The sequence below is a fragment of the Ursus maritimus genome, unplaced genomic scaffold (genome assembly GCF_017311325.1).
Source record: "Ursus maritimus isolate PB19 unplaced genomic scaffold, ASM1731132v1 scaffold_16, whole genome shotgun sequence".
Classification (NCBI taxonomy): domain Eukaryota; kingdom Metazoa; phylum Chordata; class Mammalia; order Carnivora; family Ursidae; genus Ursus; species Ursus maritimus.
In genome coordinates, this window is record NW_024424008.1 from 39,816,389 (window position 1) to 39,829,674 (window position 13,286).

General features: G+C 35.4%; 1 protein-coding gene across 2 annotated transcripts in view; it reads left to right on the plus strand.

Annotated features, from left to right (window-relative positions):
- ARHGAP32 (Rho GTPase activating protein 32) overlaps positions 1-13,286 on the plus strand; it is a 177,042-nt gene that overhangs the window by 92,194 nt on the left and 71,562 nt on the right. For both annotated transcript variants that reach the window (XM_040631035.1, XM_040631037.1), the window contains 2 exons: positions 149-271; positions 1,811-1,888. In XM_040631035.1, coding sequence (XP_040486969.1) covers positions 149-271; positions 1,811-1,888 — 201 coding nt within the window. The remainder of the gene's footprint in view (positions 1-148; positions 272-1,810; positions 1,889-13,286) is intronic.

The window sequence follows — 13,286 nt, forward strand, 5'->3', positions numbered from 1 at the left end:
CTCAATATATATAGTAGCTGTTGTTTTTTTAAGATTCTTCAGGTTATGGTTTCTCTAAATCAAATTGAATATCTTTTATAGATAGTCAAAGAAACTTTTGCAAGTCCCATGTCTTTAACCATCTCATAGTCCATTTTCTTTGTTATAGATTGACAATAAGGGAAATCATCTTCTAGTTCATGAGGAATCATCCATTAACACTCCTGCTGTCGGTGCTGCCCACGTTATCAAGAGGTACACTGCTCGGGCCCCTGACGAATTGACTTTAGAGGTAAATGGCTAAAGACTTTCTGTGTCAGCTCAGGCCCTTTTCCTATACTCCATTATCTTTTAGCCTGGAATGCCATCTATTTTTATTTAATGACCGTATTCATCATTGGAAATTCAGTTTAAATCTCCCATTTCTTCTAGGAAGTCATCCTTGATCTCCCTACTCTGTGCAGATACATATCCCCAAATAGCCTGAATCGACATTTCTTTTTTCTTTCTTTCTTTAAAAAATACTTTATATTTAAGTAATCTCTACACCTAATGTGGGGCTCAAACCCACAACCTCACGATCAAGAGTCGCATGGCCTACTGACTGAGCCAGCCAGGCACCCCTATCGCTGACATTTCACTTATTACACTCAGTCATAATTGTTGTCCTGTTTATCTTCGTGATCTTTTTGAGAGCCAGGTCTCAGTCTTTTGTCTTTGTGTTTTTAGTACCTAAAAGCAATACCCAGTGATACTTTCTTCTCATTGTTTATTCAAAGATTGAGTTAAAGAATGGATAAAAAGTGAAATGAACATTTCTTGCTATCAGATGCAAAAGGAGGGAAGTTAAGTTTCTTTATTTAATATTGGCTGATGAGAGACAAAAAACTGCTAACAGTTATTCAGCTTAAGAAAAAAACAATATAAATTTTTAGGTTCCATACACAAAGGAATGCATGTCTTGAAAAATGCTGTGTCTGTTACCAAATGTGGCTTTGCGAAGATGACTTTCATGGCCTGGAAAATCAGTTGTTAATATACAAAGAAAAATTTTTAAAGCAATATGTATACCATAGTAATATTGTTCTGAAGTACTTAACTAGGTTTTATCCCAGAAATCACTTATTTTGATTGAAGAATGTAACTTCCATTAAATATATTGTTAAAAACTATTATTATGATTTTTATATTTAAGATTTTGTAAAAGTTTGTATAAACTTACTAGATTGTCTTTTAGAGTGAAGAAAGTAAGCTATTAAATGGAAATGTTATATTGTACCATCTAATGCAAAAGGCGTAGTTGTCATCAAACTTTATACTTACTAAGGATAACCAAGTAATTGTAGACATTGCAGGCCTTTGTTATATGACTAAGTAAAATGTATCAAGTGCTCAAAAACAGTACATGGCACATGGTAATCATGCACTAAATGTGTATTAATAAAAGTTGTGGTTGTTCTAAATATGAGTATTTTAAACTGTCCCTTCTAAGTGGATCTGATCACTTTTAGTAACAGTAACAGTATTTTAACAGAAGTGGTGACAATAGTATGATGGCTGGCATTCAAAAATCGTATGCTATAAATTTGGCTTTCTGAAGTTACTGCACATATGTTGGTTGGATCCCAATCTTTGTGCTGCTTAACTTTTTTAGACTTCTTCTTTACAAATGGTTAAGATTATTGAATTTTTTACAGAAAAAGGTGTTATGTTTTTCCAGAAATAATTAGCCAGAGAATAAGGATTGTACTTTAACTTTTGTTCTAGTTCAGATTTAACAATTGGTTTAAAATTTGGCTAAAAAATTTTCACTTAAAATTTTCCCTTGTAGGTGGGAGACATCGTTTCTGTTATTGACATGCCCCCAAAAGTGTTAAGCACATGGTGGAGAGGCAAGCATGGATTTCAGGTAGGCAACAAAGAATTAGGTGTGAAGAAGTTCAAAAAATAGTTTTTGTTTATTCTTCAGTAATATTTCTCTTTACACATGTACTGGCAATGCACTTTGTCAGCCGAGGTAGAAAAATGTAGATGATATTAGACTTGGATTTCCTTTTCTACTTACTCTTTGTAGTCGTTTTGTTTTCTTTTTTAAATGGTGGTATAATCAAAATTTGAACATCATTACTGGCCTGATGACGACTTTTAGATTATCAGGGCTGTAACTCTGCCTTGCTTTTAATATTGGTTTTGAATCATGATTCATTCACATATATTTTCTAATCTCTAGAATTAAGTCAGTTTGATAAAAGCTTTTCTTTAAAAATGTATTTTGTAACTGTTAATTTAAACAGTATGTTAATTGCATACCAACAACAGCATCTAAAGCAGTCTCATTTATTTTTTTTATATATGCCTAAATAATTTGAGAGCTGATAATGGCTTCTTTAGATTGACTAACACCAGTTTCCATAGGATATATAGGTTTTCTTTTATCGGTTAAAACACCCATAGAAGAGCATCTGAAAATGTCTTAAAATTGTGTCTTTAGCATATAACCTGTGAATTTTTTGTGGATTTTTTGTGATCTTTTTATAAAAGTGTTCCTAAAATGCTACATAAATATAATGTTCATACTATATGGCTAGAAATATTAATAAGTATTATATAAAGATCTTGAGCTTTGCCTATTAAATAGAAATTAGTATTAGGTTTTTATAAGATGTATTTTATTAAAAAATAATCATACAATTTAAAACAGGATAGCATGGTGGTTAAGAGCATGGGCTTTGGTGCCAGATTGCCTGGGTGTTATGCTGTATTATCTTGAGTTTGTTAATTTTACTTTTCTGTGCCTCAATTTCCTCATTTGTAAAATGGGGATTGTAGGACTCTTTGTTTCATAAGATTATGGTAAAGATTAAATGGGTGAGGGTAAAGTATGTAAAGTACCTAGAATAGGCCTGATGTGTATTTTTCACTCAAAAAATGGTGATTTTTAAGTTTAAATAATTGTGAGGGGTTTTTTTTACAAATTTAATTTTATCTATCCTTTTATCTATTATAAAAGCATCTATAGCAATTTAATTTGATAATTAAGACCAGAAAAATCATATCCATATTATACCACAAATTCTCTTGTTTGTATAATTGGGGTCTTTTATCTGTGCTCTGATTTCTTAATTGCTATCTATGCATAATTGGTGCATTTGATTAAATATAAAACTAAATAGAAAAGTAGGGTTATCTTTTTTCCTATTAAGAGGTCAGTTCTCCATGTTCATAAACTGTAGGGTCTAAAAGATGACAAAGTTAAATAAATTTGGCTTTACGATGGCAGTTAAGTTTTTTTCTTAATATTGCTGCCTTTCTTATAATCTTAGACAAGTCATTTGCTTTCTTTGTACTTGAGTTTCTTCTTAATTGGAGAGTTCCATTTATAATCTCTCTCATTCTCAGCATTTTCCTTCTATTATTGTAAAAATGGTAGTGGGTTTTCCCTGCTTTCATATGACAGATATTTATTGAGATCTGACTCTGTGTTAGGTATAAATTTATCTTCCTAACTATTTAAAGTCACACAGATTAGTTTCTTGCCTAAACAGATTATTCTTTTAAATGTTAATATATAAATTAACAATTGTTAAAACATCAGCTTGCTGCCAAAACAAATTATTTAAAATAAAAACAGATTTTTAAACTTAAAGAATTTACTTGTAATTGATAATGAAAGGATTTTTCTATAGCATTGCTATTTCTTTTCATTCTAATTGGTCCTGGAAGGACAGTCATATCTGTTTAGATCATGTTGGAAAATATGGATTTGAGAAGAGGAGTTGATTGTGAGCATTGGGGGGGGAGGGGTCACCTGTAAAACGAGGAACAGTCTTTAAATATCACTGTCAAAACTTCATTTATAAAAGGAATCTAGTACTTTAAGAAAATATTCCACACAGTTCAATCTTCCTTGATGTTCCTAAGCACTCATCCATTTGTAAGACTGCCTCAGGGTTTATCGCAGGGGAAGGTGCGAATGGGAAGGTATGTATTGCGCATCTGTTATGTGCAAAGTATTGTGGGCACTTTATACACAACGTTTTCTTTAGTCGTCACAAAACTATTAACCCCTTTTATGGAGGGGAAACAGTTTGAAGGGGTTAATAAGCGGTCAAGATGCCAAATCCATAAGAGATGGAGTAAGGACTCAAATTCAGGTCTGCTTGATCACATTGCCTGAGAAGCACTAAGCATGATTTCTGCATTTACTCTCATATTACTAATTTTATCCTCAGTTTTCTACCCTACGGAAAGGAACACCTTTCCTTCCTAGCCAGTGAAGGAATGCTGTAAAGATTAACCAACAGAGGACTGTAAAGCATACAGGTTTACTGGTAGAAACATTGCTGTTACCATATGTTATGTTTTTATGTAATAATTAGTATATTGTATCTGGGGAAAAACTCCTCTTCAAGCTCTTTGTGATGTTCTCTACCCTTGTTAGGTATTTTTAAACGGTGAGCATGTGCCCTTCCTTACTCAAATATTTTGTTGCGAGAGGAAGATAATTATAATTTATTCCATGTATATGATAATTATAGATGAGATCCTTGATTTTTAATTTTGAAATTACTGGAATAATGGCTTAGTCCATTTATATGGTTTTCACATATATATATTTTTTAACTCAGTGGAATTGTTGAACAAAATCTTACATAGAACTTCAGTGTGAGAAAAGGCAACAGTGGAGTTTCCCTGGTTAGTTCAAGTCAAGCACCCTGGGCCTTATTCCCTGTGGAGCATGTCTGATTGACCTCCCTTGGGCCTCCTGCAGCATCCCAGAGGAGCCTCAGTAGAGCTATGTACAAACACCACCACTGGAAAACCACTTGTATACGTTACTAGGACACCTCACTTTATATAGTGGATATATTACGTCATAGGCTATTTTATAATTTTAATTTTTTTAAAGATTTTATTTATTTATTTGACAGAGGGTGAGAGAGCACAAGCAGGGAGAGCAGCAGGCAGAGTGAGAGGGAGAAGCAGGCTCTGTGCTGGTGTTGAGCAGGGAGCCCGATTCAGGACTTGATCCCAGGACCCTGGGATCATGACCTAAGCCAAAAGCAGCTGCTTAACCAACTGAGCCACCCAGTTGTCCCTATAATTTTAATTTTTAAAAGCCAGTTAACATTCTAAAAACATTAGAGAAACTTGGTCTTTATAAGAACATTTTTACAAAGATTTTATTTATTTATTTATTTATTTATTTATTTTAGAGAGAAAGAGCATGAGCAGGGGGAGGAGCAGAGGGAGAGGGACAAGCCGATTCCGTGCCAAGCACAGAGCCTGATGTGGGGCTTGATCTCACAATCCTGAGGTCATAACCTGAGCCGAAAATCAAGACTCAGATACTTGACTGAGCTACACAGGCTCCCGTAGAAGAACATTTTTTAAGTGACTCCTTTCAGAAGGATAATATTCATTTTTTTTATTTCTCTAATGTAAATTATGTCTGAATTCTTAGAACTTCATATATTCTGGTATAAATGGGTAATACAAATTCAGAATGCAAATAATAATCACAAATACTACTTTTGTGAGGTTTTTTTCCTGTTATCGAGTATTGCTATTTCTGAAGTTCATCTCTTCCTTCATTTGTCTGTTAGGTGCTGTATTAGTTGGCTGCTATAGGAAAATACTATAGCCTGGGTAACTTGAGCACTAGGAATTTATTTTCCTAGGCAGTTTGGAGGCTGGAAGTTCAAGATCAAAGTGTTGTTAGCGTTGGTTTCTTCTGAAGTCTGTCTGCCCAGCTTACAGATGGCTACCTTCTCACCGTTAACTCACGTGCTCTTTCCTCTGTGTGCACACAGAGACACACATCCCCGTGTCTCTGTCCCTATGTCCTAATAATCCCTTCTTATAAGGACATCTGTCAGATTAGCATGGGCACACCCATATGACTTCATTTAATCTTAATTGCCTCTTTAAAGGCCCTGTCTCCAAATATAGTCACATTCGGAGATAACGGGGGTTAGAGCCAACATATGAATTTTGGGGGGTATACAGTTCAGCCCATCATGGGTGCCAACCAGCCCTTTAGGGCTGGTTTGAAGGCCTTTCGGGGACTATCTCACATTGACTTGATAAGGAGCAGGGCCCTACCTGAGCCATCTAGCCTCTAGGCCGCTGGCAGGCACAGCTTAGAGGCATTGGACATAATTGCTGAGAGTGTGAGGGCTTTGGGAGGAAGGAGCCCGGGGAATGGCTGCTCCATGGTGCTCTGCCCACCAGCGCCCATCCTCAGGTGGCAAGGAGGCTGGGAGCATCTGAAGGGGCCCACTTCATTCTCACAGGCTGGTATTGGGTCCCTTATTTTATTCATGGCAGAAGGTGCTCTCGGCTTTGAGCACCATGCCCCAGAGCAGAACAAGGAAGGCAAGCAGGCCTTAGTGCTCCCCTCTGGGCCTCTTAGATGTGTGGTAGGTTCAGAGCCCAGCAAGATTCCCTGGGAGTTCTAGGAAGGTTCCTGGAGGAGGGAACTTTGGAATGCAGAGTCTTGTGTATTTCTTCTGAGGATAGGATGTTCAGATGACTGGGGCACACAGTTAGACATGAAATTGCCCATAGCTAACTTGACTGATCCTGGACATACAGATGGACTTTGTAAACTGGGCTTTGTCAGTGGACCCTGGGGGAGGACACACCAAGTAGGGACAGGGCTTGACCTTGAGGTACCTTCCAGTGTTTTTTTCTGGGGATCAGGACCATTTAGAGCTGTTGGTTCTCAGGAGAGAAAATGAAGAGAAGCAAGGATGTGGGCCACTGCTTCCCAGAATGGAGGCCAACTCTGGTGTGTGTCATGCTCTGAGCCCTGCTAGAAAGCTTTCTGGAACCGTGATTGTCAGTGTGCAGGCCCTGCGCATCTCCACGTGCAGGTCTGCTCAACTTGATGTGTTTGTGATGCATTACATGGACTCCACTCCTTCCTGTTACAGTCATGGGTGTTTGTTGTCTCCTTTCCGGCCAGCTCTCACGGTATGACAAGGTCCAGGCGTCAGTGTGGAAGTCTTTCCTTTGTATTGTTGTGAACTGATGCTGTGCAGTTGCTGGGTTTTTTTTTTTTATTATTATTATATAAGACAATGATAAATAGACCTTTTTTTTTTAGTAAAAATTTACAGAATAATTGAGCAGATAGTATAGAGAGTTTCATATAATCCCCTTCACCCCCACACATAGACACATACACAGCTTCTCCTATTATTAACATCTTGCTTTATAACTTCATTGTGTAGAACTGGCAAAATGCTGACCTTCATTGACCACCAGCTGATTTGCAGAGATTATAAACAGCACAGAATAAGTACTGTTTCTAGATGAGTTGTTTAAGGATATAATACTCCTCAGATCCTTGACCCAAATCACATGGATACAGAATATATGGATATATATATATATATTACAGAATGTCAGTTTTATGTCCTGTCCCATAATGATTGAAATAGCTCTGGGGCTTGCTTTTTTGTTATAATTAATGAACCAAATTTCGTACATTATTATTAACTATAGCTCATTGTTTCCATTGAGGTTCACTCTCTGTGATGTATAGTTCTGTGGGTTTTAATAAAGGCATTATGACATGTATCAACCATTATAGCTTCATACAGAGTAGTTTCACTGCCCTAACCCCTGCGCTTTACCTTTTTATCCTTCTCTCCCCAAAACCCCTGACAACAACTAATCATTTACTGTCTCCATAGTTTTGCCTTTTCCAAACATCATATAGTTGGAGTCATCCAGTATGTAGCCTTTCCAAATTGGCTTCTTTCACTTCGCAGTATGCATTAAAGGTTCCTCCATATCTTTCCATGGTTTGATAAATCCTTTTTTGTCACTAATACTAATTGTTATGGATGTGCCAGAGTCATTTATTATAGGACACCTTGGTTGTTTCCAGTTTTTGGCAGTTATTAATAAAGCTGCTATAAACATCCATGTGCAGGTTTTTGTGTAGATACAAGACTTCAGCTCCTTTGGGTCAATACCAAGGAGTGCAGTTGCTGGATCATATGGTAAGCCTATGTTTAGCTTTGTTAAGAAACCACCAAACTGTCTTTCAAAGTGGTTGTCCCATTTTGCATTCCTATCAGCAGTGGCACTGTTCAGCATTCTCACCAACATTTGATAGTTTTCAGGGTGTTTTTTTTTTTATTTTAGCCATTTGAATGGGTGTGTGATGGTATTACATCATTGTCTTAATTTGCAAATAAAGTCTAAGTTACAACATTTACTAATATACTTAAGGGTGTTATACTGCTATCTTCATTCTTTTATTACAAGTAATTCCTTCCTTTAGCACTGATTTTCAATCTTCAGTGTGCTTAAAAATCACCAGGGAATCTTGTTAAAACGTAAAGTCCCAGGACCTAAGCCCAAAAATTCTCTCAGTCGTAGTTGTGGGATAGGATGTAAAACCATGTTTTTATCTATGTCATTCTGGCCTAGGTGTTACTTAGACAACTCTTCTAGAAGCAGTGCTTACTCTGTGCTGTAGGTAAGCTCTGCTAATCATCTGGTGGTTGATAAAGATTAGCATTTTGCCAAGTTCTAGTCTGTGTATTGTTTTAGACCATAATTTAGCTGTGGGAACAGAAGGATTAGTTCATCCATGTGTTTTAATTATACCGTGACTCTGTTTCTTTTCTTAAACTTCTGGGAGTAGGAAGTGTGAAATTATATTAACTATAGTAATTTGAAATTCTGAAATCTGTTTTTAGTTTGTTTCCTAAAGTGTATATTGAATCTTTTACTTTTGTTTTATCATAGAATGTACTTAAGCAAAAAAAAACAAAAACAAAAACCCAAAAAACAAACAAAAAAACCCCACAACTATTTTTTTTCTCATTTTTTAAACTAAATATCATCAGCTTTTGTGCCTGGCTGTAGACCCTGTTGGAAGTATGAGGTAGGGTATCTTTGAGGATTATTTGTTTGTGTAGGCAGCTTCTCAGAGTTTTATCTGGGAGCTGCTAGCATCAGAATGACTTGAGAAACATGTTAAAGCTAGTATTACCAATCAGAATCTTGGGGGATCGGGACAGTATTCTGAATTTTATCAAGTTCTTCAGATAATATTAAACACAAAATGTGATAACCATGGAGCAGCCTCCCGTTGTTTATCCTGTGCACAGATAAAAGAAGAAATTAAACGCATTTTAGCAAATGTTCTCTTTTCCACCCAGGAAATCTTTCTTGAAACACATTTGGGATGCACTTAATTTACTGTGTAGAATACCACTTAGAGATTGACTGAATTTTATACAGCTCACATTCTCTTAGTTCTCCATAAGATGGTTAAGGAGAAGCTTTTTAATTTTTCATAGTTGCCCTAGAATGTCCTGCGAGTGTCTTTGTGTACAAATATGAGAGAAGCAATTCTTGGACAATAACAGTGTCCTTGCCTCAGGAGTTTAATGTAGTTCTAAATAACTTACTTTCAGAAAAGTATTATTTATCCAAAGGGAAGATATTTGGAGGCCTGTCCCTCGTAGTAGTTTAGTGGAGGAAGGAGGTTTACTTGCTCCTTTATAAAAAGACTGTATATTTATATATGGGATCCAAAGCTCTGCCTTTTCATTACTTACTATGAAATGGGCACCATATTCCTATCTAGTTAAGTTTTGGGAGATCATGTAAATTTTCATCTGTAATGTTAAATAACTTCAAGGAAAGGGAATATGTGATACCACAAATAAAAGCAATTATAACGCTCCTTCAGTGCTTAAGTGTGCTGTTCTAAGTGCTTTGCATTGACCTTTAATTCTTACAGCTCTGTGAAGGAGGTACTGTTATCGTGTACTGATGACAAAACTTAAGTGTAAAGGGTAAAACAACTAGCCCATTGTTATTCTGCTGTTTAATATCAGAGCTTAGATCAAATCCTAGGTATTCTGGGCAAAGAAGAGATCATAGTGGAGACCAAATTTAATGAACCAGTAGTGACTTGTACTTGTTGACTTGTATGAACCATAGATTTCTATAGTAGAAAAAAATGATAGTGGATCATCTCTTCGTAACCTGTCATTTAAAAATCACAGAAATCTAGAGACAAAAGATTTAGATAAATTGTTCCGATTCACAAAGGTAATATTTAATGGTACAGCCAGGACCAGTACACAAGCTTGGTGAGTTCCAATTCTGTATTTTCCCCCCTTGGATCATAAAAAGATATAAATTTTCTTAAATTATTTTTTGTATTTCCTGTTGCTGCTTTATTTTTCTTATTAGTGCAATTGCCATTAGCAACTGCCATTGATATTTGTTTCTTGATGTCCTTTGGCTAATTTATAACGTCACAGTATGTCCTACTAAATGATACTTAAACATTCAGTTTCATGGAAATTATTGACAAAATGGCTTAGAGCAGTAGTTCTTAACCTTATCAAACCCTTCACACTCTCATTATAATAAATATTTTCTAAAATCCTTCATATGATTTCTGAAATGAAATTGTAATTTACAAATGATGTAACTATCTACAAACACAATTTCAAAGAAGGCAAAATAATTTTCACATATAATATAGAAGAAATACAAGTATGTTGTGTATTTAAAGTATATAATATATCCTTGAAACATTAATATTTGGGACAACTCCATGAGAATCTTTTGTTCTAAACATAGTCCATAGACTAGCAGCATTAACATCAGTCAGTAAATACAATAAATCTATAATAGCATCAAAAATATGAAACACTTGATGATGTATCTGAAAAAAATATGGGAGATCTCTGTACTGAACACTGAAAAATATTTTGGAGAAAAATCAAAGAATATCCAAAAAAAAGAGTTACACCCTGTGTGTGGATTGGAAGTCTTTACATTGTTAAGATGTCATTATTCCCCACATAGATCCCAGTCAAAATTTCGGCAAACTTTTTTGTAGAAATTGATAAGCAAGTTAATTCATATGAAAATGCAAAGGAGCTAGAATAGAATAGCCAAGATAAATTTGAAAAAGAACTAAGTTGGAGAGCTAACATTAATTGATTTGAAGACTTACTGTAAAGGTACCATATCAAGAGGGTGTGTTATTAGTGGAAGGGTAGATGAATAGAATAATAGAACAGAATAGAGTCCAGAAATAGACCCATGCATATACATGGAGAAATGATATTCAACAAAGTTTCAAATCAGTTCAGTGAAGAATACATGGTCTATTTTTACAAATTGTACTGGAACTATTGGATGTTCTTATGCCTGCATTATAAAACAAAACAAAAAACTTTGATTTGTTTTTTAAACCATCTGTAAAAATTAACCCAAAATGGATCATATACCCAAATATAAAGCTTAAACTATAAAGCTGCTCGAAAAAAACATAGGGGAAACTTTTGTGACTTTGGGTTAGGCAGAGATTTCTCAGATGCAACATGAAACCAACAATTCATAAAATAATAAATTGAGTTTCATCCAAGTTGGAAACTTCTCTTTGAAAGACATCACTCATTAGACAATAAAAAGAAAGCTACAGACTGGGAAAAAATACTAGCAATGATTATATCTGATGAAGAACTTGTTTTCAGAACATAATAAGGAAACAGAGCTCAGTTTTAAAAGGAGGAAAAGACTGAAACTTTACTGAAAAGATATATGTCAAATAAACACATAAATACATGCTCACTGTCATTTGTTATTAGAGAAATGCAGATTAAAATGACAATGAGATATCGCTACATACTTATTAGAATGGTGAGTCTGTGGAGGGATTGAAACACACAGGGTTTGTGAGAATGTAAGATGCTGCAATTTGGAAAACAGTCTGTCAGCTTAAGTTAAATAGACACCTACTGCATGATCTAGCCATTCCACTCCTAGATTGTTATCCAAGAGAAAAAGAAAGCTGACGTCCATACAAAAACTCATCTATGAATGTTCATAGCAGCTATATATATAATAGCCCCAAACTGGAAACGTATTTTATCAACAAATGATTAATGAGTAAACAAATGGTGCTATCTATACGATGGAATATTACTGGATAAAAAGGAATGAATTAGTGATACATACAGCAACATGAATGATCCTCAAAATAATTATGCTGAGTGAAAGAAAACAGACAACAAAAGAGTACATTCTTTTGACTCCATTCAAATAAAATTGTAGGAAATGCAAAGTAATGTATATGAATAAAAAGGATCAGTGGTTTCCTAGTGAGCAGGGAAAAGGTTTGGATAGGGAGAGGGGAGATTACAAAGAGATAAAAGGAAACTTTTGGGGGTTGATGTGAATATATTCAGAATCCTTTAAAAAAATTTTTTTAAACATATTGATTGATTGATTGATTTTAGGTGCACAGAGAGAGAGAGCACAAGCAGGGGGAGCAGCAAGCAGAGGGAGAAGCAGGCTTCCCACTGAGCGGGGATCCCAATGTGGGACTCAATCCCAGGACTCTGGGATCATAATTTGAACTGATGGCAGATGCTTAACCGACTGAGCCACCGAGGCGCCCCAAATATATTCAGAATCTTGATTGTAGTTTTAGTTTTACAGGTGTCAGAACTACCAAAATGTATATATTAAATATGCACAGTTTATTGTCAATTACACCTCAGTCAAATTGGGAAGAAAAAACTGGAGAAGCATCTTTGACTTAACTTTTTAGGTATTCAACCCAGTTGATAGTTTCTTTATCTTCTTACCTCTGTGCCCCTACATTCATATACTCTTCTTAATTCTTCATGTCATTTTGATACTATGCATTTTTATTATCTTTCCTAGTTTGTAAATTCCTAAAATGTGCTTCTCCTTCTTGTGATCCCCCCTTCCTTCTACCCTAAAAGGTGTACACTGCTATTAGATTTTTCTTACTTAAACACAACCGTTCCTGTCTCTCTTCTGCTCAGTTTATCACTTTCATTTCATAGAGAAGAAATTTCATCCTTCTTGTCATGATGTATGAGACCATCCATGATTACTGACTCCATTTTACTTCTCTAGTCTTACTTACCACCACTCTTATTTTATAAATTCAATTTCCAGATAAATTTAACCGTCATCCCTCCTTCCCCCATTACACAGGTTGCTCTTTTCATCTACTTGTTCTTCCATTTACAGTGCCTTCTCTGTCCTCCTCTTACTCCTGCCAAGGGGGAAAGGTAGGGTAGAGTTATTAAAATTTTAAACCAACTAATTTTATTTGATATGTCATTGAGCTAATGGGGAAAAATTAATCTCATTTGTTAGTTACTTGCTATATAATAAGCAGTTGTGCTCAGTATTATCATTCCATTGGCCCCTCCAATTTCTGCCATTACCCACTTGCCTTTTTACCCAAATTAGATTCTAGGGCCATCATTATTACA